A 27103-nucleotide genomic window follows, 5' to 3' on the forward strand; every position below is an offset into this window, starting at 1 on the left:
ACAGATCCTTGTTTCTCTCCTGTAGGCAACTGATTTGGCTACTTTCATCCAGACGAATAAGGACATGGGCTGCAGGGCGAACCAGGTGCAGACCGTCGAGGAAGGGGTCAACCCACAGGGGCCAGACACGCAGCAGTTCTGGACGATCCTCGGAGGACAGACTGGTTACCAGCGTAAGACATGAGCCCCTCATATTCAGATTTGACAGGAGAGATACAGCTGTTGCTCTCAAATGCCCAATTAGATTTGCCACTGATTGTTCCCGGGTGCTTTTTGATGCAATGCAAACTGTAACAATGATATAATATATTTGTCTAATTGCTTACAGCGGCTGGGCCGCCAGAGGAGGACGAGCAGTTTGAGAATGCCATTGTGGAAACAAACTGTATCTTCAGACTGCTGGATGACAAACTGGTTCCTGATGATGATGAGTGGGGGAAGGTCCCTCGCAGCTCTCTGCTTTCATCTAAGGAGGTCAGTGTGTCTAACCTGGATTAGATCAACATGGTTTTATACTGTAAGCAAGAGTGGTGCCTTTTAACCGGCACTGTTTCAGCTTTGCTTTCAGGTGCCTTTTGGCCGGCTGTGGAAGCTGTTTTTCTGTTTCCAATAGCCTCAGAACACGAGAATGTGATCAAAACATGAGCTGTTTCACATTAGATAACTTTACATCATGTTAAAATATAAATCTGTTTTAGAGTTTCTAAAGGTGGAGTTTTCTTTAAACGTATCAAGCATTGAATATTAATATTTAGAATATTTCGGGGTCTTAAAGAAGAGCTCTGTGCTATAAGCTGGTTATAATTTGTTGCTTAGCAACAGCAGGTGCCATAGCGAGCACCTCCTACATCCATCTGTGCATGGCTGCTGCTGAAAGAAAAAAAAAAATGAAATGAGTTCAGGACACTGGGGCTGTCACCGAGGAGAGCACTGCAGTTACATTGCTTACTTTGCATATAAATGATGGAGCGTCTCACAGTCCTGCTTTTTATTCTGTTGTCTGTTGTTTTAGTCGAGTTTGTTATAATTTGTGTAGTTTGTTTTTGTTTTTTATGCTGTCAGTGTTTTCCTTACAGTGTTAATTTTGTGTTTTTTTCCATTTTACTTTAAATGTCTATTTTAAATATACTTCATAAGTTAGTACATACATTTATATTAAATACATGCAATAGAGACAGGTCTTGTTTTAAAGACTACTTATTAATTAGGATTGTCTGCATGGTGCTTGGAGAGGTATTTATTCAAAATTAAGCAGCTGTGCAGCTGTTAGTTAACATGGACAAACTAAAACTAACAACTTAGTAACAATGTTGTTGTTGTTGTTGTTGTTGTTGTTGTTGTTGTGCTGCAGGTGTTGGTGTTTGACTTTGGCAGTGAGGTGTATGTGTGGCACGGTAAAGAGGTGACTCTGGCCCAGAGGAAAGTGGCCTTCCAGCTGGCCAAACACCTTTGGAACGGGACGTTTGACTACACCTGCTGTGACATCAACCCGCTGGACCCTGGAGGCTGCAACACACTCATACCCAGGTGGGAAACACACACACACACTTATTATTTACAGGTTTCCCACAGTGATGGAAAACTCAAAGAATTTTAATTATCACATTTTCCAGGCCTGGAGAAGTCATAGAATCAGTAAAAATCGTTAGTTTTTGGAAAAGTGATGGAATTTCTTTGTATGTAATCTTCCATGGATAATCTTCCATGTGATGTGCCATAATGGCTTTTTTTCTGTAGCTGTCTACATAACATTGCTGTAATATGCACTGATAATATGTGTTTTATTTATCATTACCTAAGTTTTCTCCACACATTCTGTGTTTCCCTTAATGTATGCCAGTGCGCTGACATAATGTTTTTGAACAGAGTTTAAATCCGATATGTATGAAAAAGGCCAAGAAAACTAAATATTACGGGTACTTAAAAAGTTTTGAAATTTTGTCTTTAAAAATGCGTGGGAGCCCTGCAACAGCATTTTAAAGGTTTACCCTAACCTTAACCTAAATTATAAACTTAACCCCATTTAAAAAACAGCAGAGGCCACAAAAACACTCTATTTATAAATTCAAATGCATATTCACACACACAAGAGTGTAATGAGCATGGTTTTGTCTCCTTTTCTTTGTGTATGTTCATTCATTGACAGGAAGGGCCAGGGCCGTCCTGATTGGGCGATATTTGGCAGGCTGACAGAGCACAATGAGACGATCTTGTTCAAAGAGAAGTTTGTAGACTGGACCGAAGCGAGATCACCGACACCAAAGGAAGGCGGCGAGCTCGTACCGGAGCAGAAGGTGCAAATCCAATGCTTGTTTCATGAGGATAATTGCATCACTTACAGGTCACACACACATCAGAGAGTCTTCATATGTTTTTTCTACCTCCCCATCTGCTTATTCTCTGCATGTGGCTCACTCTCAGATAATGTTGCCAGGAGCAGTTGGATACACACTGGGATCAAAACTAGAATAAGAGAGCGTACGCCTTTGAATGAATGCTGTACAAAGTATCATAGAGAAGAATGATCACATGTGATAAAAGTGGCAACTAAAATAGTTATAATGATTTATTTTCTGCATGATAGATCTGGCATTAAAATGTATTTTCATCATCAGGAGGCCCCGGGGCGAGAATGCCGGCCTTACAACGCCACCCTGATGCTGCCAGTCCTCCAATCATCCATTTCCACCATCTTGGACGGGGTAAATGTGGGCCGCGGCCACGGCCCAGTGGAGTCCGAGGACCACATGAGGATTCAGGAGATCAGCACAGCGTCAGTGGACGTCTGGCACATCCTGGAATTTGACTACAGCCGTCTGCCACGCCAGAGCATCGGCCAGTTCCATGAGGGAGACGCCTATGTGGTCAAATGGAAGTACATGATCAATACATCAGGTTAGTCACTGTGGACTCTCAGCACCTGTGTTAAATAGTAGTCGCAAATTACAACCTCTATACTAATAAGACCAAAAGACGGCGCTGCATTAAGATCCAAACATTACACTTAACATGTTAAAATTATGTAATGAGCAGCAAGTGTTGCTGTCACAGTTTACGAGCAGTAATTGACATGAGTTCAGTGGTGATGGATGCTTTAAAATGCCTTTTAAAAGAAGAAGGAGGAAGAGGAGAACTTTTTTTCACAGACTATCTGTCTCATGCACTTCTGTGTGATTGTAGTGTCAGTTTCAGCACATATGACAAAATGTTATTTTCATGAAAGTTATCAACTGTAGGTTTAAAGGTTTTAAGGTTAAGAGTTCGGTTTGCACAGGAAGATAAACTTATTTTCATCATTCAGAATAGTTTTTTATTTTGTGTTGTATTTTTTTTTCTCAGTTGGCCGTAGGCAGAACCCCGAGGCGAGGAGTAGCGGGCCGGGGAGGGAGAAATGCTGCTACTTTTTCTGGCAGGGTCGACACTCCACCGTCAGCGAGAAAGGAACATCAGCGCTGATGACAGTGGAGCTGGATGAGGAAAGAGGGGCACAGGTACAAGACACAAGGCTTCTCAAAGGCCAAATAACCAAAACAAACTAAATGAATAAATATAACAAAAAGTGGAAAGTACACAACTCAGTAAATGTACGCTTTTGCACACCAGACTCTCTCTTTGACAGAATAACCCTTGTATTTAGGGCTGAGTGTGGGGGAAAAACGTCTAATTTTTATGTCAATATGTATTTTGTAGCATCATAAATGAATGGATGATATTCATGTTTCCTGATGTTTATTGTTAATAGTTCTCCAGAGTTCTGAGCATTTTCTCTATGTAGCTTTTTTTTCATAACTGGTATCTGCTCTCTGTGTGTAACAGGTTCAGGTGCAGCAAGGAAAAGAGCCTCCATGTTTCCTGCAGTGCTTCAGTGGAGGGATGATTGTCCACGCTGGCAAGAGGGAGGAGGAGGAGGAGAACACTCAGAGTAAACATTTGAAAATTTCTGCTTTTTGTGCTAGTTATTTATTTATTGCCATTACTGATTGCCATGTGACATTTTTGTCCACAAGGCACAGCGGTTCTTTGTTAAACAGGTTCTGCAAATGATGTTTGCTTTTTTGCCAGCAGTACTTAATTTTTCTGATGAAGCTTCTTCCCATATCAGAATATTTCAAGGGTCAATTTATGGAATACAAAGAAATCCCAGATTTGAGATGTAGCATTCTTAATTCAATGCTTATTTAGCATTTTTTCTCAATCTTGGAACGCCTGCTATCGTCTGACAACAATAAGCCTCTGGTGGCAGCTGCCAGTATTTCAGGGGTTCCAGTTTAACAAATGGATATCTGGGCCCAGACTTCCTCTCCCATGTGTCTGACATTTTGGATAATCTCTGTAATCTCTATATATGAATACAGATAAAATGAAAAATAAGCTAATTAAAAAGCTCATCAGACAATAGCCGATGGGGTCCAAGATTTTAATTTAGCCAATGTGTTTCCTCTCATTTGCTCCCTACATGCACTGTTTACTGTAATGTTGTAGTATGAAACTGGGACTCAGATGGAGAGAAAAGCACCAAACACCAATCACAGCTTATCTAATCCAAATCTTTACTGAAGAAAGCAGGGGTCATACACTTGTAGGCAGTGAAGGCAGAAAAGTCCATTCAGGTAAATCAATTCCCACAAAGGTCAAACAAAATTCCAAGCAGAGGAGTCAAAAGAAACCCAGGTAAGAAAAATCCAAGAAAAAGGCTGGAAAAAAAAGCAAGAACACACACTGGGGTAAAACAAGAAAATCTAAACAATTGAAAAGGAGAGAAACACTGGGCTTATAATCACAGGAAAGGAAGAGAGCAAAGGGATACTGGTGTGGATTTAATGTTTAAGTATTGTCGTTTTATGATGAAAATTTAAGAGTTTGGTATGTATGTGTACATTGGTTTGGTTTAGACAGTGGATTTGGGTCTTCAGGAGGGGGTAGTTAAATTGTTTGCAGGAGGGTTTAGGTGTGACATTGGAACTGAGATGTGAAGATTCATGTGTGGGAAGGTTGTGTTTAGTTTTATTTCTTTCGAATGTAATGAATTATGCTCTGTGTAGATAGGAAATATGGTTTATGAGAGCAGCGGGTGACGGTGGGTATTATAGAATGCTTTGTAAATTGTAGGAATACGATAATGACTGAGGAAAAAGGTTTAGGGGTATCTATAACATTTCAATGAATGTTTGTGGTTGGAGGGTAAGGGTGGTGTTAAGTGGGATGTGTCGGGGTGGTGAATATAGTAGGTGTGTTTGGATACTTCGTAGATTTTCAATGGCATGTTGTGTTTGTGATTTTATAGGATTGTATACATTAGCGGATTAATGTGTCTTAGGTGAATTATGCAGTGTAGAGTTGTAAATTCTGTTAGCATGAGGGGTTTGTGAAGAGTTGTTAGGTATTGTATTCAATGTATTTTAAATGAATGAATTAGAATGATTCTTAGTCGATAGGTATGTAGAGATTGGGGGGTGGGTTGACGTGGGTCATGTAGTTGTGCAACTAGAGGGGTCGTAAGATATGCGATTATTATCAGCGGGAGGGATATGCGAACACTAGTGACGTTAGGGGCGGAATAGAGGAGAGTTGGGGGGGTGGTTCTTATTAGAGAGGATGATACTAAGGCTAAGACAGTTATGGGGGGAGGGGGTATGTTTGTGGGGCGATATGAGAATAGTGTGTGGGAAGCATTTGTTATTGAAAGTGTTCTAGAGCTTTTGTAGTGTGTCGGTTGGTGTGACAAGTGTCTGTGATGAGAGGATATTAGAGTTGGAGATGGGTATGAGATAGATACAATATGTTGATAGTGATATTTCTGTAGACTTTTTGTAAATTATAACATTTCTGGACACGCACAATGGACAATGAGATGTGTTTTTTCTGTGGACAATTTAGCTCAGGTTGGGGAGCTTCATTTAGTGATTTTTTGGGAAGATTGTTTTGTGGAATATTGTGTTTTGTAAGTGGTTTTTATATATGTTAGCTATGAAATGAATTGGGAGTTGTAGGGTGGGACTGGGAAATGGGGAGAGTTTGATCTGGGTTTATGTGTGATTGTTTAGTAGAATTGGTTGTTTGATATGTTTGTTGGGTATTTTAGATTTTTTTAGAGATGGGGTGGGTGGGTTGGATAGGGGTTGTATTTATAATGGTGAGTCGTTGGGTGGTTGAGCGGGTGATGGTAGGGTTTGGTGGTTGTTGTACGTGTAATTGGCGGTGTATGCTGGTTGAGGTGTTTTGTGGACTGTGTATGGGGGTATATACGAGGATGGATTTAGGTGGGGGTTTATTGTAGTTGTGTTGTGTTTTTGTTGCGGGGTGTTTATTTTGGTGATTTGTAGTTTTTTTTGATTTGTGTGGAAGTTGCTATGTTTGGAGGGGATCAGAGGATTTGTGTGAAGTACACTGTTTTGGTTTCTTGATCGATTTAAGGATTGGGATTGAGTTGAAGGTGGGTGGGTGAGGTGGAATTGGTGGGGGTTGAGATGGGAAGCATGGGTTGGGGGGGGGGGGTGGTATTGGGTAGGGGGGTTGTAATAGGCGGTTGGGGTATAATGGGGGGGGGGTTCTTTGGTTTGTGGTCAGGAGGGGGGGATAGAGGATGTGATTGAAGGATTTTATATGGGGGGGTGGGGGGGGTGGTGCATGGGGTGGGCGGGTTGGGGGGGGGGGTCAATTGGGGGGGTGGGGGTGGGGGGGGGCGGGGTTGGGGGGGGGGGGGGAAATGGGGTGGGGGATTTTTATATAGGGGGTGTGATGGGAATTTGTTTAGGTTTTAATGGGGTGGTGGGGGGGGGGGGGGTGGAGGGTTGGGGGGGGGGAGGGGGGGTGGGGGGAGGGGGGGGGGGGGGGGGGGGTTGGGGGGGGGAGGAGGGAGGGGGGGGGGGGGAAGGTGGGGGGGGGGTTGGGGGGGGGCGTGGTGGGGGTTAATGTTGGAAGAGGTGTTGGTTGGTTGAGTGGGGGTTGGTGGGTTCTATAGGGTCGGGGGCGGGGGGGGGGGGGGGGTGTTGGGTGTATGGTTGGGATAATGGAGGAGGGAGAGCAAGGGGGGTCTTGGGTGGAGGTGGGGGGGGGTATAATTGGAATGGGGGGGGGTTTGGAAGCGGGGGGGGGGGGGGGGGTGGAGTTGGGGGGGTGGGGTGGGGGGGGTTGGGGGGGGAGGTCTACAACTAAACCAAAACAGGGGGGGGTCACACATGGGGGGTCTTTGTGTGGATGGGGGGTGGGGGGTGGTGGTGGAGGGATGGGTGGGGGGGGGGGTTGTGTATAACAACTGTGGGGAGTGGGGGGGGGGGGTAGCGGGGGTGGTGAGTGAAGGGGTGGGTCGGGGGGGGGGGTAGGGTGGGGGGTGGGGGGGGGGGTGGGGGGGGGGGGGGAGGTGGGGGGGGGGGCAATAGTTTTGTGGAGGCTGGTGGGTGGGGGGGGGGGGGGGGGGGTGGTGTGGCCTCTTGGGGGGGGGGGGGGGGGGGTGTTGCACAACAGGAGGGTAGGGGGGGGGGGTTAACACACAGGTTTTGGGGGGGGTAGGGGGGAGGTGTTGGGGGGGGTGGGGGGGGGGTACACTCGGGGGGGGGGGGCGGGTGTGTTGGGGGGGGCGTGGGGGGGAGGGGTGATATTGACGCGTCAAACCACGGTTTCATGCATACCGTGTATACAGTCGATGGAATACACATTCGGCGATGCACAGTAGAGGAAAAAAGTAGTTGGTAGTCTGTAATATGTAACACCAGATGAATGTTTGGATGTATACATTAATTGGATTGATAATGATCATCTAGTGTATAGAGGTAAAATTAGACATGTATAAGAAGTCTAGTGGTTAGGTAGGGTAGGATGTTATGTGGTTGGGTTAGGTCATGTGAGTGTATAAGTAATAGGAATGAGGGTCGCTCAGAAGTTGGGATTCATTGGCTGGAATGAATGTTTCAGAATGGGAATGGTAGTATGGGGGGTAGTTATTAAATGTCTAATAAAGTTTAATGTGTAACCGGAATATTTGGTAATAGTTGTTAAGAGGGGCGAGGGGGTGGGGTGTTATTCATAATGGTACAAGGAGGTGTATGTATTAGTGCTTTTGAGGGTGTATTTGATTATTGGTAATTGATAAACTGAAAGGATAAAAAAAAGGCAAAGGAATAGACAATAGGTAATTATTGATTGGGATTGTAAGGTGGTCTAAATGGGGAAATTGGTTAAATATGTAATTGACTGCATGTCACTATTTTAAAATGAAGAAAGAGGTGGAGATTTGAATGAGAGGAATACGAAAGTTGTTAAATGGTGGATGATGTGTACTATAGAAGGATATGATTTTGTATTTAAGAATTTTTGAATTGTAAGACGGAAGCGGATATTTGGTGGAACAGCTGAATGGAGACACAGGAAACGTCCACGTGAACCTAAAAAGCTCATCAGACAATAGCCGATGGGGTCCAAGATTTTAATTTAGCCAATGTGTTTCCTCTCATTTGCTCCCTACATGCACTGTTTACTGTAATGTTGTAGTATGAAACTGGGACTCAGATGGAGAGAAAAGCACCAAACACCAATCACAGCTTATCTAATCCAAATCTTTACTGAAGAAAGCAGGGGTCATACACTTGTAGGCAGTGAAGGCAGAAAAGTCCATTCAGGTAAATCAATTCACAAAGTCAAAAATCCAAGCAGAGTCAAAGAACCAGGTAAGAAAAATCAAGGAAAGGCTGGAAAGCATGAACACACTGGGGTAACAAAGATAATCTAGCAATTGAAAGGAGGAAACACTGGGCTTTAAATACACAAGGGCCGATTACTAACTGCACACAGGTGATTGAAACAAGACACAGGTGAAACACATAAGACAATCAAAAAAAGGCGGTAAAACTCAGGAGGTGAAAGTAGCACTAAACACAATGAGAACATGTCACAATAAAACAGGAAGTGGACCCAAACACATGAACAGAAACCTGACAGAATATCACAGTTTAGCTGCTGCTCCAGTGTAAATGGTCAGTACCTCTTGGACAGAAACCAGAACATTTCCAAAAACAAAATCTCCCCCCATTGCCTACAGATTTTGTTTTTAAGGAGATAAGCATTTTTTTGACAGTGAAAAGACTTGAGATCTGAATATAATTTCCAAAATGAAAATCACAACAATTTTTATTGATATTATGGCGATTAAAAATATATATATTTGTATGGAAGTAAAGGACAGAAATGTTTATTATTATCAGGTATCTTTTGTGACTTGCAAAACAGTGCTTGATTTTGTTAGTCATATGTATGTGATAAATAAAATTCCTCTTATCACATTTCACCCACTCGTCTGTGTCCAGGTGAGTGGCGTCTTTACTGTGTGCGGGGCGAGGTGCCAGTGGAGGGCCACCTGCTGGAGGTGGCGTGTCACTGCAGCAGCCTGCGCTCCAGAGCCTCCATGATCCTGCTCAACATCAACAAGGCCATCATCTTCCTGTGGCACGGCTGCAAGACGCAGCTGCACACTCGCAGCGTGGGAAACACGGCCGCGCTCAAGATCAAAGAACAGTGAGTTTTTATAAGCAGTCCTTAGGATGACCTTCAAGATACTATTCAATAAATCAATACGTTAAGTTGATTTAAACTGGTCAGTGGTGGGGTTTTTGCATCGTTGAATATTTTTGCTCTTGTCTCTCTCAGATGTCCACTTGAGGCGGGTCTCCACAGCAGCAGTAAGGTGACCATTCATGAGTGTGATGAGGGAGTGGAGCCTCCAGGCTTCTGGGAGGCACTGGGAAGAAAAGACAGGAAGGCCTACGACTGTATGCTGCAAGGTACAGTCATTTATCCAAAGCGCTTTGGTTGCTTACTTATCTTCTTCAACCAGAAATCACAGATAACCAGAATCATTTGGACACATGAGCAGTTATAAGGCAGCAGCCAATAATATAGGAAGAGACAAAAAGGACTAAATTACAGCGCACAGGTCAAAGGAGCAGGGGGAACCACATTTCACTGGAGTTGTGTCTTGTCTTACTTTCATGTGCCAAATAAATGATGAAATGAATGATTGATCAATTGACACAACAAGTGAATGCTTTTTGACAACCTGACATTGGCTGCATAAAGTTATGGCGGCCAAATTTCAACCTTTTTAAAGTGCTATAGTATGACTGGTGCCAAAAGTAAGATATGGCATGAGTTTGAAATCAAGGTATATTGGTGTTATTTTCCTTTTTCTGAATGTAACATCTACTTTTTAACATTTACTAATAAAAGCAAAAAGTCCAATATCCATCACTGTTTAAGACAAAGATTTGTTATTTAAAATCAGATATGTGATCATCAAGAAAAATAAGCAAAATAAAAAAAATATGCAGTCTTGAGAAGCAATACACAGCTCTCAACCTTGATGCTACACTGTGACGTTTTGGCTTAAATTGGAAGAATTATTTATCTTGTTACATGTTGGTTTCCGATTTTCTTTTCAGATCCAGGTAAATTCAACTTCACCCCGCGGCTTTTCCAGCTCGGCAGCACATCCGGAGACTTTGTGGCCAATGAGTTCTTCCACCCATCCAGAGCTACAGACGTGATCAGCTCACTGCCCTTCCTGCAGGAAGACCTGTACAACACGCCGCAACCTGGTGAGGCCCGGACACAAACTTACTCCAATAAATACACTGTGGTAAAATGAGGACTGTTATTCGCTTTAAAGCAGTCTGTGGCAGACGTACACTTCTATCATTTAGTGTTCTAACCATTTCCCTCTCTGACAGCGTTGTTCCTGGTGGATAACTTCCACGAGGTTTACTTGTGGCAGGGCTGGTGGCCTCAGGACAGCGAGTGCACCGGCTCTGCTCGCATCCGCTGGGATGCAGACAGGAAGTGTGCGATGGAAACAGTGCTGCAGTACTGCAAAGGTAAGGAAGGGTGGTGGTGAATAAAGCAAAGCTTCAGTAAAAGACAGGTGATAGCTGCACTGACAGATCAGTAAAATATTATGATATTAGAAACCCAAGCCACTGACAAACACCCAGAAATGTACCAATTTGTCATGTTTCTACTTTGTTTTGAAATATGTGACGTCACAGTTCAATTACAGGTTAAACTTGGTATGGTTGCTGGTATGCCATGAAGTAGCAAATGAACAAGTTCAGGCAAAATAATACTGAATTTGACCATTTTTTACCCCCCAAAAAAGAGTAAAAAATTTTATAAATATTTTTTATTCTCTGTCACTTTAACTTTTATGAAGCGTTTATAGTTTGATCACAAATACTCTTCCCTGATATATAAGGAACATTGTGAATTTATTATTGATTGTATGAGACACTAAAAATGTCCCTAATTTTAATCAAACAATCTGAAATTTAAGTGGGAGTATTCAGATGACCCTAATGTGGTGCAAATTTTAGATCAGTAATTTTTTCATAATTTGAGCTCATAATTATTGTGTTGATTTTTTTCCTGCAGAGAAGAATGAGAAGAAGCCTCAGAAGTCGTACCTGATCCACGCCGGTCTGGAGCCGCTCACCTTCACCAACATGTTTCCCAGCTGGGAGCACAGAGAGGACGTGGCTGAGATCACTGAGAGGGTCAGCAGAACACACACAATTACAGAAGCTGTCAAAATATACTCTATTTGATATTATTTAATCATGATATCAGTAAGTAGTCAAGAGGGTTTTCAGTCAGACACTTCTATCACACACCTGCTCTCGTTATAAAGGACTTCATGTCGTGTCCTCTGTTCTGGCCGCAGGAGGCGGAGGTGTGTAACCAGATCATCCTGGTGGAGGACGTGTTGGCCCGGCTTTGCCAGAACACCTTCCCTCTGGCTCAGCTGCAGGCCCGGCCGCTCCCAGAGGGAGTCGACCCGCTCCGCCTGGAGATCTACCTGTCCGACCAGGACTTTGAGGTAAACCAGTAAACCTACAAGCAAAACTGCTGCACAAAACCTGATTTATGTATTTATTTTTTCAATGTAATTGATTGTTTGCAATGTTGGAGGCAGGGTTAAAAAAGAAACATTCTTGTTCGATTTTCTAGGGCATTTTGGTAATTTAAAGAGGTAATTTTAAGAAACATGAAATCATACATACATAAAACTGAGTTTCTCGTCACAGGGAAACATCTCTTTTTTTATGTTTGGTTGTTAAGACTCAAGACAAATTCCATTACGGTCAGTCTCCAGTCATCGTCTTTAAAGGGGAAAAACCCACACATAAAAATGTTTTGTTTCTTTTGTGAACAATGTTGGAGAGTGTTTATTATACAGTGGTGTATTTCATAGATAACTCAAAAACATGCAGAGCGAGTATATCAAACTAGTGAATGACAACAGAACTTCAACATGTTGAAACTGATCATAGTTTATTTATGAAACAATAACTCAAAGGTGGATTTTTTCCTCTTAATCTACAAGTCATCATTCATATCATCCATCCTAACTCCATCTAACTCTCACTTTACAGAGCAAGTTGTAGGTGGATTCAGGTAAGAAGAGCCACTCATGTGATTCATCAGCACTCAGGCGACCGTTCTTCTTTCCAGCACGTCAGAACTGTTTCCCTCTCGTTCTCTATGTGGTTTGAAAACTCTGTTTCACTCCTGTCTCCTTTCAGTGTGGTGCTGGTTGAAGAGGAAAGTTTTGCACTTGGCTGCACGATTATGTCTGCAAAGATCATTCCGATTACTCTGTTAGACATTAGAGTTGGATGAGTCCTTTATATCATCTGCAGTCACAACGGATTTAGCATTTACAGCTTCTTCACAGAGCAGATAACAAATAAAAAATGACACATTACCCAAACTTGGATCCCATTCCTGCTCAGAGAAAAAAGATGAAATACTATGAGTGATAAAATAAAAATTCTAAGTAATTCTCTATATAATTGTGTAAGTATATATTATGTTGTAAAACACACTTATAATAGCCATCATTTTGAATTAGTGAGTGCGTCACAGTGTCTTATAGATGTGAAACTTATAGTCTTTTAAACTAAGCCATGTGACAAGAAATAATCAGCATATACCTGGATCATGGCCAGTTAAAGGCGTATTTTAGGATGTGTGGGGGAGAGTTCGACAATCTGCTGTCAATCCTTAGGCCTAATTACAGTTTGTAAAATGTTAGAAAGTAGCCTAGACTACAATTTGCTTAGATATGTCTTACAGCTTGTCTTGGGCAACGCTGAAAGTGAGCTAAAGTTAGTTTAAAACAAACCTTCAAGGTGCTCTTCTACCTTATTGTTAATCTAACCACAGAATTCCGGCATCTCACTCATCTGATTGGACAACGGGGAAAAACTGCTAGACCATTGGGCACTTTTTTCACTTTGAGTCAAAGTTTTGAGAGCGTTCAGAGCAATCCTGCAAAAACACAAGGTCTATAGAGCTAAAAACATGAGATGCTCTGAAACGCAAAAACAGCAAGCGAAACAATTCACTTTATTTAAAACTATTGCAAAAAGCCACCCCAGGCTGCTAAAACACACTCTATTTGATCAGGGCCAAAGTTGAAAAACCCGTTTTTTTTTTTCCAACAGTGAATATTAATACTAAAAACATTTTTTAATCATTTTTTTGTAGCAGAAATGGGATTCCTTTGAACTCCCATTGATAAACTTGGATATAGCAGTTTTTAACACGCTTCCTTCATAAGAACAACTGAGGGTGTAAATTAGATGCGAAACACTTGTCTAATTGATTTGATTGTGATAATTGAGACTATTAATTGTGCAGCCATTCTTGCTTTCTCTCCTCTTTAAAAGGTGTCGGTGCTCAGCACTTTCCACTTCCTGTACACTTTGCTGCTGCTGCTGCTGCTGCTACTCTTTTTTACAAACACACACACACACACACACACACACACACACACACCTTCCACCTGAGACTCTTTCCTCTTAGCTCATATAGATGCACTTATGATTCACCGTCGGCTACACTGACATCTGACGCATTGTCTGTCTGTGAAGCACAACATGGAGGCATGAAAACACTGAAACAACTAAACTGTCCTGAAAGACAGAATTGGTTTGCAGAAGTTTTGGTCCAACTGTAACAGCCCACTGAGTGCTGGCAGTCACTGCTCACTGCTGTAAGTGTGCTTTGTGTCACGATTTTGAAACCTAGTTTTACATACTTGGCGATTTTGTTTTAATAATTTAAATTTGGCTGCGTGGTTAACGAGACATTTTTCTGTAGTGTGACAGACTCATTACACATATTGATTTTTGCTTCACCCAGACTTAATATGAATACACTGTAACCTTATTTTAGTGTTGACATCAAACTATGAAAGAACCAAGAAATCACTTTCACTCTGGTAACACATTTCAGTGCTCAGACCTTTAACAGGTTATATTTCTTGATGCTTTCAGAGTTTTTGATCTGACATATCTGATAATAAGACTCTGCGTTGTAGAGTTTGTCAAATATGCTTGACAGCCTGAAACAGACATGCTTTAAAGGGTGTTTAGTATAAAAGTCTCCACAAGAAACAAGATTAACTGCAATTTGAAAGAATTACAGCCTTTTTGAGGTTAGAAAAACACATTTCTTCTGGTTATAAACGTGCATTTGTTTTGTCTTTTTAAAAATGTACTAGCTACACTGGCTGGCTCCACAGCCAGTCACAGGAAAAGACCTCTTTAAAAAAAGCATTGGAAATTCAGGTTGGACTCCCCATGTCATAGGTTCCTCATTAATTGACTGCATGTCTCTTTTCAACTGCAGAAAGCTTTGGAAATGAAGAGAGAGGAATACGAAAGTTTACCAGGGTGGAAGCAAGTGAACTTAAAGAAGGCCAAAGGATTGTTTTAAGAAAGTTTTTTAATTGAAGATGGAAGCGGATAAAAGGTGGACAGCTGAGATGGAGACACAGGAAACGTCACGTGAACCTGTTCTGATGGAGACATGCGAGGATTCTGGGATAGAAAGTATCTGAATATGAAGAAAACCTACATGGAGGATGAGACTACAGATGCACTCGCCTTGCTTTAGTCATGTTTTACCTTTCAACTTTGTCATTACATAACGAAATTAAATTCAAACAGTTTAACAGAAGGTAAAAACACCTTGCTTTGGTTCTTACATGGTGTTTGTGTGTATTTGGAGTCTCCTCCAAACACTGAAGTCACCACTCGTGGACTTATGAGTGACAATGTGCACACTAGGACGCTTGGTGTCAGAGTGCCATGCTATGGTTGCGTATGTACGTGTGTGCGATTGTATATAATGTTTGTGTGTAATGTTTGTGTAAATGTGTGTGTATCTATGTAAAAACAAATCCCGTCATGTCAGATGTTGTGAGGAAAGTTGTTTTTTTTCTTCTTTTGTCTACAGTGTCTGGATGCTGTCAGGCCTCGTAGGGAAATTCATGTTGCTCGATTGTGTCGAACTGCTGAAGCGACTCTCGACTCACTGAGATGTAAGGGTTGTAATTTTAAAAGTTTGATGCATATGAGGAAGAGAAACAGCAGCTTGATGAATCTGAATGTATAGTGCCTTGCTTTTTGTGTACAGTTTATATACAGAAATTCTAGTCTGCATTTTTAAAGACTTTGTGATATAAGACATAGTGAATTAAATCACAATAATGCTCAACTCAAACCATGCGTCACTCTTTTTTTTTTTTTTTTTTTTTTTTTTTCCCTGTCCTGTTCGGCGCCCTAGGTATGGCGTATGAGAGGGCTGGACCTTGAGGTGCCATAACAGATTTGCTCTGCAAAGGAGGAGTCTGACATACTTCCTCCTGTTGCAGTCCGTACTGAGATTTATTGGCAAGGCTACCGGACAGCACAACGTTAGAGTGGATAGGAAGAGAGAAAAGAGAGAGGTTGGGGGACACAGAGGGGAGGGGAAGACACAAGAGACAACAAAAACAACAACAACGACAATGAAAACGATGACAACAATGCTAACTACAATAATGACAGCTGCAAGTATTTACAACAGTATTAATGGTGGAAGCAGGCAGGAAATGAGTAAAAAATAAATAAATAAGTAAGTAATTAGAGAGAAAAAAAAACTCTGTGTCACCTGCTTCAGACATTTTAGTATAGTCGAACTCGAGTCAAAACATTGGAAACATTGTGGTTAACACAATGTTGATCAAAGTGGCACCCATAAAAATGCCCTCAGAAATGAATGTATTGCCCCAGTGCATATTGGGAGGATTTCTGTTAACTACGATCGCATGATCAGCATTAGATCGTCATCATTAGATCATCATTAGAATAGTTTTAACTCTTTATTTTAAATGATGAGAGTGCACAGTGACAATAACTTGATCCAAGATAATCAAATGAATCTTAAAACCGCGCTCAAAGAACCAAACTAGCTGAAAGAGAATTAACAGGATATTGAAGCCTGATAACAGCATGAATTCATTGAGCCACTTTTGCAGAAAACGGCCCTGATCTACCAAAGACATCGTAAAAGGGCATGATTATTGCAGAATTACTATTAGTAATTCTGCAGTTAATAATAACAACAAATAATAATAACAACATTAGTGCGAAATACAAGCTGCAGAGTAAAGCCCTCTTTGATTCTGAGGGACTGAAACCAGAATCATGTTGCAAATACCAGAGGTCAGTTCAGGCCAGTTGAAACATGGTGACGGGGGGGTCAGAAGTCTAACAGAAGTAGTGCTGTGGTGTGTTTCTGCCATGTCAGATGACTGTTGGCTGAATGTCAGACAGTAGAATGAACAGAACACATAGAGATGCTGAAGTAAATTAGATTTACAAGCTTTTCTTTGACATTTTGGTAATAAGGAAGTTGTGGCACATTACATTAAAATTTTGCAGCAGGAATGTAAACATCGACGTATATCGCCTCAAACAACAAATGCATTTTAACACACCATATCAACCGATACCTAAAGCTGCCTTTCTTTCCATAAAAATCAATTTGCAGTTGCCATATTTAAAAAAAACTGACTCTTACACTGTATATTGTAGTAGGACCAAAGCATGTGATAAAAGTTACATTTTTGTAAATTTGCAAGGCCAGTACAGAAAAGGCATTTCATTATTCATTTTATGAAGTTGAAATGTGTAAAAAGTTATATATAGAGTTCTGAAGAGAAAACGTCAATTAGACTGTCCCTAAACAGACATTACTCTCAGCTCTGCCCTCTCTCGTCTCTGGAGCCTGTCATTTGTCACTTTAACCACAAGATGGAGATGTAAGACTCGACATCCCTTGTAACACGTCCAAGGTTTTTTTTCGTAAATTACATCAGGATTCATGTGCTTTGATAAACTGGCAAAAGACGCACTTTTTAGAGCACATGCAGCATAATCCCACCACGTGCTTGTGTTGGCCTCAATTCAAAAAAGTTTGGCCTGTGTAAGGGGAATAAATTTGGGGGTTTATATACAACAGCTGCTTTTTTTTCTTTATTCTGACCAAAACATGATAGAAAAGATGTTTGATTCACAAAATAGTCACAAAGGACGAATTTCAATGCTTCGTAAGACTTAATATGTAAAACTAACATTAAGACCGCCGATGGTTGTCAAAAGCATAATAAATATATATAAAAAAAATAGATATGTAAGTCAACTGACTTAGTCGAATAGTCACTTTGACATATACGAACAGACACTGGCAGTGATCCATTGTCAACAATCGGAAAACGTGTCAATACTTATGCTTTCATCGGCCTTCTTCATTTTGCCATTCAAAATAAAACTTTTCAACTGGTCTGCCATTGCAAAGCTTTTATTGTGAAGCTCCCTCAGCTTCCGGTACACTTGTTAGACCAGTACATGCTAACACTCAACTTTTCTCTGTGCCAAATGACCGCGCTCTGAAAGTAAACAGTAATTTTTATGGGTTAAAGTGTCACTGCGGTTAAGATAAGTAACAGAGACATTATAGTGAACCAGATTAAAGGTGCTTTGGACTGACAGGGAGCCCGTCATCCCGCAAACGGTAAGAAACTTCCGTAGTTGTGCAACCAACGTTAGTTTAATATCGACGCAATTTGATCGATTAGCTATGCCGATCATATACTGCAAGTCTATGAAAAGATCTGACACTCTTTTACATATAAATACCCGCAAAGACAGGATTCTTGATAGATTATTTCCCATCTTCCTCCCGGGTGGGGACTCTTACGACAAATCCCGTTTTAGAAATATGAGATTTTAACAATTCGTCACTTGTCCGCAAAATCACAGAAGAGTAGAAACACAGGATGAAGGTCGTCAGCTGTCGATGGTATTCTTGTCAGTTCGGCATCAATAAGCAAAAGCAGAAATTTAACAGTGTGGAAATACTTTGTAGAAAGTAAAAGTTCTGCATTCAGTATCTAATTTATGTAGAAGTAGAGGATGAAGTCAAGTAATGCGGGACACTTTTTTTGGTAGATTATCAAAAAACAAGCCAGCTAAAATTCTGAATATTACCTTGAGTGTTACTTATATGACTTAGTTTTTAAGGTTCCTAACTATATTCCTATAAAGAAGGTTCCTGTAAAAAATTTGAATGAAAAAATCAACTTATTTTGAATCTTTGGATCTTCAAACACATGAGAATATCTTGCCCCAGTGACACGTGAGAATGACACGTGCAGGTAAAATGGGACTTTTTTATGGTGCTTTTTTTTTTACTGGGTAATTCATTTATATGGTGAGTCAATAATTAATTAATCTTTCATTTAACCTCTGGCTACTCATTAAAAAAAGTATCCACATTTTCTGCTGTGCTTTCCCTTTTCATGTAAAGCACATTTGTAGTAAAAATGCAATAACATGTTTGCTGACTGGCTGCTGATATTAAGAGAGCCCAGGATGTAAAACCTTATATGTCCCATTTACCTGATGTCTGAGATTACCTGACTTCACCCCCAAAAAATATTTGCATCAAAATATATACCAGTACTAATTATGCAGAATGGCCCATTTCAGAATATTACGTGGGCTACTGCATTATTGAACCATAATAATGTTAGCATCACTCAGGTGGAGCAATTTTTTAAAAAGTCATATACAACAGGGCTAGCATCACCAAGGGGATCAATGAAGTTATATCAGTATCTATGTAATACATCATCATTTTTTTTTTTTTTTTTTTAGGTTACATTTGTTTTGTTTTTTTATCTGATTCTTCAAAGTAACTTGTAAATAATTTTGAAAACATTAATGTAGTGGAGTAAAAAGTATAGCACTGGCTTCGAAGATATAGTGCACTAGAAGTATAAGGTAGTAAAAAACTTAAATTCAATTCATGTACAAGTACTTTAAAACTGTACTCAAGTACAGTAGTTGAGTAAATATATGGTACATTCCACTACTTCTGAGGATGCCTATGCTGCTCATAGAGGTGACCACTAGTACGGAGGAGAAATAGCAATGTACATAATTCGGAGAATCCCGAAAACAGTAAGAAAATGCAGTCTGAGTTTAGAATAGTACACAGGAATTTGAGGTTGTGTTGAAACAAACAGTGTGACATTATTAAGTCAGTATTGGCTGTTGGCGTATTATTCGGCTGTGTCAAAGTCTCTAAAAATGACTGTGTGATTCACGCTCTTCTAGTCCCAGTGCCACACTGCAAAAGAAAAGAGATTTCAGAAGACATGTCCTCCCAAGTCAGACTGAGGCTGCTGCCGAGAGCCAGATGCATGTTCGATGAGCCTATCCAGGTGAAGGTGGCGGGGCTGAGGTCGAGACAGGTGGTCACCATGAGAGCCAGGTCGGCTGACGAGAAGGGGGTGGTGTTCAGGTCCGCGGCCACCTACAGGGCTGACGGGAAGGGGGAGATCGACCTGGAGAGAGACCCCTCTCTCAGTGGGAGCTACGTCGGGGTTGAACCCATGGGTCTGCTGTGGTCGATGAGGCCAGACAAGCTGCACAAAAGGTTTCAAAAAAACAAATCACTAAACCCCCATGTGGTGACGTTCTCTGTGCATGAGGACGAAGCAGAGGGCAGGATGCTGGCAGAGGCGACCAATGAGAGGCTTCTGATGGGAGACGGGGTGAGCCGGCTCCCTGTCAAAGAAGGGAATATCCGTGGAGTCCTGTTTACTCCGCCAGGTTGGTCTTCAAATTATGCAGTAATAATTGAATAAGAACTTTACTATAGTTAAGTTAAAGGAAAATGATTTTATTTTTATTATTATCAACAAATCCCCCAATGCGACCATGAGCCAGTGACGTGATCTGCAATTTTGATGTCCAAGGCCCTTTATGAAGTAAAAATGTTGCTGTATATAAACTGTACACAAAAAGCAAGTAAAAATGAAAATGTTTATGTTGCTGCTCATAAAATGATTTGAAAACACACTGAGGATCTGTCTGCCGCGCATGGTAAAATGCAAAAAAGCTACATAAAGTGTTAAAAATCAAATAAACCCCCAAATCTCTGCCACAGGTATCATGGTATGAGTGTTGTCAATGATATATTTAAATATTACATTAAATATGACATCCGGTTGATTGCACTGGAGCATAACAATCTAAAAACATGAAGAAACAAGCAATTGGGGCTTCAGCCTGATGAAGCTCATTTCTTGTGCTACAGAATTTCATCATAATTTCCAAAATGTGGAAATGTTTTAATATGGTGTTCTCATGTGTCTTTTGGTCCAGGAGAAGGACAGTTCCCTGCTGTGTTGGATCTATACACTTTCGGTGGAGGTTTGTCGGAAAAAAGGGCCTCTCTGCTGGCCAGCCGTGGATTTGTGGTTCTGACCGTGGCGCTGTACGGTCACGATGACATGGCGAAGAACATCAAAGCGGTCCACCTGGATTATTTAGAAGAAGCAATCGAGTTTTTAAAAAAACAAAACAAGGTGAGCTGTTTGTGCGGTACAATCCAAATCTCTTGGAGTGTTTTTCGGCGTGCTTATGTTTGCATGTGTTTCCGCAGGTGGGCAGTAAAGGGATTGGCGTGATATCCCTTTCGAAAGGTGGAGATCTTGCACTATCAATAGCCTCATACCTGCCAGATGTTGAGGCCATAGTGTGGATTAATGGCTGCTGTGCCAATGCAGCTTTACCCCTCCACTACAAGAAGAGCCTAATCCACCCTGCATTAATGTTTGACCTCGACAGTATCATTCCTACTGAGTCTGGGGCCTATTATGTCAAGTCTGGTATGCATAATCCGCTGGCAGAGGAGAACAAGGCCGCCATGATCCCCATTGAACGAGCCAGCGGACGTTTCCTCTTCGTGGCTTCAGAGGACGACCTCAACTGGGACAGCAAAGCTTTTGTGGACATAATGGAGGAGAGAATGAAGCATCACGGGAAGGAGAATTTTGAGAGCGTGTGTTATCCTAGAGCGGGACATTACCTGGAACCGCCGTATGGACCGTACTGCCCCTCCAGTTTTCACGGGGCTGTGGGTGAGGCGGTCCTGTGGGGGGGCGAGCCCAGGTCCCACGCAGCAGCTGAAGTCCACCTGTGGAAGAAGATTCAGGAGTTCTTCAAAACTCACCTGAGCGGTGGTGCTGCTCAGACTACAGCCAAATTATAGATAAATACAGCAGCAAATAAGTATAACAGGTTAGGGTGATTTCAGTTGATTTATTGCTTTACAATTAAGTATCTGTAAATATTTGTAACAACATATTCAAGGCTACATGAAAGGGTTTCGTCACATATTTGACCAAACTCACTGCACTGTGTACAGTTTATTTGACTGCCTGATTTACATTTTTGATTTGATGTACTTTAACTCTTTGAAACCTAAACAAATTTGCTTGATTACTTATTGCCATATTGGATATCAGCAAAAAAAAAAAAAATCCAATGTCGTGCATCCATAGTGAAAAGTACAAAAAAAATCCCTTAAAATTAGACACAAAACAAACAAAAACAGACAAAAGATAAAAAAAAAACAATGTACAAAAACTCTGTAAAATAATTTTAAATATGCAATTGTTATTTTTATAAACAATATTTTCCCAAAGTTTTTCCCTAGTATTCAAGGTTTAAATACTTGTGGAAGGCGTCTGAAAGCAGGACAAGAAAAAGTGATGTCCCTCTAGTTTCTGAAAACTCGACCCAATCGCCAGAATATCTGTTGGAATTGTATGTTTGTTACATTTTAACACTCAACATGTAGCAGATATGTTGAAAAATTCTATTTTATGTCACGACAGTGCTGCGGTTACCATGCGATTAGGTCGAGGCACAATAAACGCTTGGTAAAGATTAGGAAAACATCACATTTTGTCTTAAAATACACATATTGGTTGCTACAAACATACATTCTAAACTCTCCTTTGAAAACATGTTGCTATTCACCATCAGAAACTTAACACATATATATGTAATCTGAATCATGTCATGTGTATGGCATGTGCAAATGTAACATATCCAGGGTTTGCAGAAATGTACAAGTCAAAGTTTTTTTTTGTCTCGACTGTGCTGGAAAAACTCTGATAAAACTCCTGCTTATCATTTTGAGAGTTATTGTGAAGGAAATAGTAAATGAGTGACAGGGGAGTGACTTCAGGCACACATCAGTGAGCTTAAAGCACCCTCACGATGTGCTTCCAGTTACTCCCTCATTACAGCGTTTATGTTGTATGTATGTCGCCAACATAAGCAGCTCCAGTGAGAAGTTAATAGGAAAAATGGATTGTTTTTGAAAACCTTCAAGCAAAGTGGAAAAGATCAGATCTGTGCATGTTTTGTTCTTACAGACAGCACTGCTTCCTGCTCTTGTATTCATTTCAAACATTCAGAGAACACTGTAAGGTTTAGAATAGCTTTTATAGCTTTATAAATGTTTCAACCTTCCCTTCAGACTCGCCATACGACACTCGGCAGCCATCACCTCGAAATAACCTCGGCAAAACAGAACACAAGACAACTAAAAAGGAAATGAGAGGCGGGGAACAAAACATGACTTATTGGTAACTATCGCGTCCTGATCTGTCTTTTCGACAGATAACGCGTTATTGTGCCTAGCAGGTTTGCTACAGTGCAAGTTCATCAAGATAACAGCACCAGCCTTGATCTGCCTCCTCGATTTATTTAGCAGCATTGTTGAAAAGCTCTTTCTCTGCTGATCCTCCGTTCTTTGTGTTCATCTATCTGACTGCTCCCTTTCTGTCGTTTCAGTTCGACAGAGCTCTCATCAGCCTCCGGCTTTTGAGCGCCAGCAAGTTCTTTGTTCCACTACTGTACCTGCAGAAAGAGGTGTACAAGCCTCTGTGCTCCTAAAAAAGGATTTATATTTGTGTGTTAGGGATAGCAACAGAGGGTATGTGGAGATACAGCAAAGTGTGGAGCAAGAACTGTGATTGGTAAAGCTTGCAGCTTGCATGTCGTGTCATACAGTGTATTTTTTTATTTATTGAGAACATTTCCTTTGCATTATAAGGCCTTTAAGCCTTAACTTTTGGGCCTAAAAGCCCTTTAGCAGCCTCTGCTGGTCATGCATCTTGATTCTACAGAGAGCTGATGGTCAGACCTTTCTACTAGTTGGGCTCTTATTGGGCCCATATTTTGAACATGATTTGTTGTTGACCTACTTGCTATATAAAAAAAAGGGCAGCTTATGAGACAGTGGGTCCCTGGGCACAGATATGCAAAAGGCTCCACCACTTCTCCTACACAAGAGCAAGACACACAGACTTTGTGGTAGTATAGTCTCATTTTTGGGTGTTTTGTGTTGTCTTTGCAGTTGTTATGCATCTTTTTGTGGTTTTGTTTCTGTGTGGTAATTTTGTGTCACTTTTGCTCTGTGTCATGTGTTACCAATGTTCACCCATTTTTTTGTATGCCTCCAGGATAGGGATAGTCTTATATTGTCAGGTTGTCAGTCTGTCTGTCCATCCCATTTTTGTGAACAGGATACCTGCAGAAAATGTCATATTCTTGTATTTGTGATATCACAAAAAAAGGCCGGCAGGGAATTTCCTCAAATTGAACTCAAATGCCTACTTAATCTCATGACTGAACTAATAAGAATTTAATGGTTGCATGTGAAGGTGCTATTCTATTGAATGTTATTTTTGAGGATGCAAGTTTAAAGTATCATGTTATCCATGCTTTCACAGACATGGATGTAAACTGTAAGTGCAGCTTGGCGTTTTTTTGCAGAGGCATACAATAGCGAAACATGAATTGTAGTTTTGGTCTCTTTCTTATAAGTTTGTACTGTGTGTGAACTACTGAGGACCAGAGTGTAATTTTGTATCTGTGCACACATTTGTGCAATAAACATGATTCTGATTGCAAATCTGGACTGAATTGTCAAATGTGAGAATGTCATTCATTTAATAAATAAGTTTGACAACTACACCTGCGATGTGGCATCGACAGCTCGTGAGATATTAATGTTGAATGAAATGTTTGCAATGTTTGTCTCCCTTCTCCAACCCCTCAAAATTTAAACTTTTGAACTTGTGGCCATGAGTTCACTTCTCTAACTCACTTTCATCATCTCTCACTGTGTTTAAATAAGAAGTTTTGCCAGAGACGGAGAGGTAAGAGAGGTTTATGAAAATGTAAACACATCCAGAGTAATAAGCCTGTGTCTTACATCTCACAGTTCCAGCAGCATAAACAGAAACAGAAAAAGACACTATACCCTATTACCTCTGTTGTTTTGCAGCTTTCAGTGCTTTCATTAAGCTGAGAATGAATGCCAGTCGGCCTCTGACAGGATATCCATCATTGCGCAGCGCTCTGTGATTGTGGCTGCAGGCACCTTGTGTACACAAGCTATAGCCGCTGTATTTTTAATGAGCAATAATGACAAGGAAGCAGGAAGCATTGCTGAAAGAGAATCACAATCAAAAAATAAACATCCTGATGCTGGAACAAGTTTTTGTCTTTTTTTAAAGATAAAATGGACTTAAGATAGAACTGTTTAACCAAGAAGCACAGTCCTTATTGATTACTTTTTTTTTAAAAAATGTCAACCTAAATACTGTGAACATATTTAGAAAAAGTTTACTAGCACCATAACTGAAAAAAAACAAAACACCGTTAACAATCCGCAAATCAGAACTAAGAAAAATGTTGTTTTCTTGTGGTGCACCTTTTGCGTGGAATAACCTGCAAAAGCACTTAGACTTGGACACTCTGTCACTATTATGGCTGTTTCCATGCCTTATTCAGATCTTGTTTCAATTGAGTGTAAATGCTTTTAGTTATACATCTACACCATAACATATTATCCTGTATTTTTACTTTTAGCTATTATACATTGCTATTATTGTTTGTTGTCTTGTATGATTTTGTTTCTGTTTTAACTGGTCCCCAATTGGTTATTTGCTTGCATATTGGTTTTTTTTAATGTCTTTGTGCGCAGCATTGACAATTAAGGTCTCCCACAACTGATTTCCCTGAGTCTTAAATAATGGTTTATGTTGTACATTGCACACATAACAGCAGACCAATAATGACCAAACAGATAAAAATATGTCCCCAAGAGTTAATGCATTTTCTCACCCTCAGTGTAAAGTCTGGTTTGTGTGCAGCCACAAACAAAATATCACATAAACCAGGGATACTCAACTTGCTTTGCCTGTGGGCCACCTTTGCAAATTAACAGGATGCCAGTAGCCAGTTAATAAACATACATTAATAATGTTTATCAGATAAAATTAATAAATGAGAGAAATCCCGTACAGCTGCCCTGCAAAGCTCAGGTGTACTCAGGGGTGCTCCTAGGATTTAAGGACATTCAGGGCTTACTTCTATTAGGAGGGTCCCTTCCCTGGCACTTTTGAGAATTTTATTTATTTATCAAAATAAACTCTATTTTCATGCTTTTTATGCACTCTGGCACCTATTTCACATTCAAGGTACAAAAAAGCCCAGTATGAATCAGTTTATTTTCACTGTGAATTAGAAAGTGGTCGCTCACTTTAGTGCAAGACCATAAGGTTTTGCAACTTGTTCTAGCAGCTGGTTAGCCTGAGTAGAAAACAGTGAGAAGCAAAGCTGTGCTGGTTTCAGCTGTGTGTTTTACACCAGTGGAAATTACCAGGCTCTCGTGTCACCTCTGTGTATTATTAGGCTGTATACATGTAGTCTACACAGTGTAATTAGCTCAGCAGGCTCAAGACAAGAGCTGAGGGGAGACAGTGTATCACTTCCCATCTGGTGTAGATTGATCTATTTATTGTTGTGTTTGTATAAGATTAAGAGACATTATTGCGAATGTTTTTATCTACAATGTATTTCTGGTCTATAGGGTCGTGTTAGCATCAAAAGATGGGACGGGATGATTTAAAAAGGCCCCCACGGTGCTTTAAATTCAGACAGCCTTAAGTCTTGGAAGCCACAGTGCTTTCATCTGAAGCTTAAGAAGAATCTCTTGCACTTTGCTCAATAATGCATCACACGTCAACCTCCTTTTCTTCAGCATTTCAAGCTGCTTTAAAGAAGGGCTGTAGTTTCCAGTATGTGGAGCTCTATTTATCAGTTCACTTGAGTGCAGTCACATTTCTAAAAATACTGGAATCAGCCTTTAAAGTACAGAACAACTGCACCCAATGTTTCTAAAAACACACATTTCTTGGACAAAAATCATAGCCGACATGACTGCAGTGTTCTTGGTGGTAGCTTCTGCATGGCCTTTGGGTTTTTCGAATCTTTCATGGGCATTACTATAATGACCCATGAAAAAAAATCCCTGTTGTAGCCTTTGAATTAATAAATAAATGGGCATCAGAGGAAAAAATAAGACCATTCAATTCAGATCCAATGTTCTCATCCAAAACCATTAATAGCCTTTTCATACATAACCAAGAGCACCTCTAAACCTTTTCTATCTATGGCCCTCGTTTCTTCCTTGGTGTCATACATCCGAAACAAGCAGAGCCACCGTATCATCTCCCTTTAATTCATTTAACAAGGACACAAGGAAGCAGCGATTCCAGAAACATTTATTCAAATCCCCCGGTGGTTCAGTGGCCCGTGTGTTTGGCAGAGCTCCCCAGGCCTTCGCCAAGATGCAGACGAAGAACCGTGTGAGCCAGGCTTTGAAAACAGCGGATCAAAGACTTCCATGTTTCTGGTTAAAGCATAAAAATTGCTTGTTCGTTCCCACGGGTTCGGTTGCTTCAACTGATCCCAGTGAGACCTGCAAAGGTTCATTGACAATGAGGAACGTGGATGTCCTGTTAGGATCTGGGTGTGTCAGCGCTGCATGAAAGTGTGAATATTTATAGAGT

General features: G+C 40.8%; 2 protein-coding genes across 2 annotated transcripts in view; both read left to right on the forward strand.

Annotated features, from left to right (window-relative positions):
* LOC121951703 (supervillin-like) overlaps window positions 1-15555 on the forward strand; it is a 50567-nt gene extending 35012 nt beyond the window's left edge. The window contains 14 exon segments of the mRNA XM_042498144.1: window positions 26-173; window positions 329-474; window positions 1352-1527; window positions 2147-2294; window positions 2616-2895; window positions 3340-3491; window positions 3817-3922; window positions 9300-9507; window positions 9640-9773; window positions 10431-10586; window positions 10719-10862; window positions 11416-11537; window positions 11705-11860; window positions 14680-15555. Coding sequence (XP_042354078.1) covers window positions 26-173; window positions 329-474; window positions 1352-1527; window positions 2147-2294; window positions 2616-2895; window positions 3340-3491; window positions 3817-3922; window positions 9300-9507; window positions 9640-9773; window positions 10431-10586; window positions 10719-10862; window positions 11416-11537; window positions 11705-11860; window positions 14680-14766 — 2163 coding nt within the window. The 3' untranslated portion in view covers window positions 14767-15555.
* A 2178-nt stretch (window positions 15556-17733) lies between these two features.
* On the forward strand, window positions 17734-21653 carry LOC121951707 (acyl-coenzyme A thioesterase 2, mitochondrial-like). Its single transcript, XM_042498153.1, has 4 exons — window positions 17734-17889; window positions 19497-19994; window positions 20550-20752; window positions 20830-21653. Exons 2-4 carry the CDS (start codon window positions 19538-19540, stop codon window positions 21436-21438), a joined length of 1269 nt encoding a protein of 422 aa, XP_042354087.1. The 5' UTR covers window positions 17734-17889; window positions 19497-19537; the 3' UTR covers window positions 21439-21653.
* Window positions 21654-27103: the final 5450 nt, after the last annotated feature.

The sequence above is a fragment of the Plectropomus leopardus genome, chromosome 12, assembly GCF_008729295.1.
Source record: "Plectropomus leopardus isolate mb chromosome 12, YSFRI_Pleo_2.0, whole genome shotgun sequence".
Lineage (NCBI taxonomy): Eukaryota > Metazoa > Chordata > Actinopteri > Perciformes > Serranidae > Plectropomus > Plectropomus leopardus.

What these genes read in the sequence shown, in the direction of transcription:
- LOC121951707 (XM_042498153.1), top strand. Translation starts at nt 19,538, where the DNA reads ATGTCCTCCCAAGTCAGACTGAGGCTGCTGCCGAGAGCCAGATGCATG. An exon ending in AGTCCTGTTTACTCCGCCAG is followed by an intron (nt 19,995 to 20,549) that starts GTTGGTCTTCAA and finishes CTTTTGGTCCAG; the next exon opens with GAGAAGGACAGTTCCCTGCT. An exon ending in TTTTAAAAAAACAAAACAAG is followed by an intron (nt 20,753 to 20,829) that starts GTGAGCTGTTTG and finishes GTGTTTCCGCAG; the next exon opens with GTGGGCAGTAAAGGGATTGG.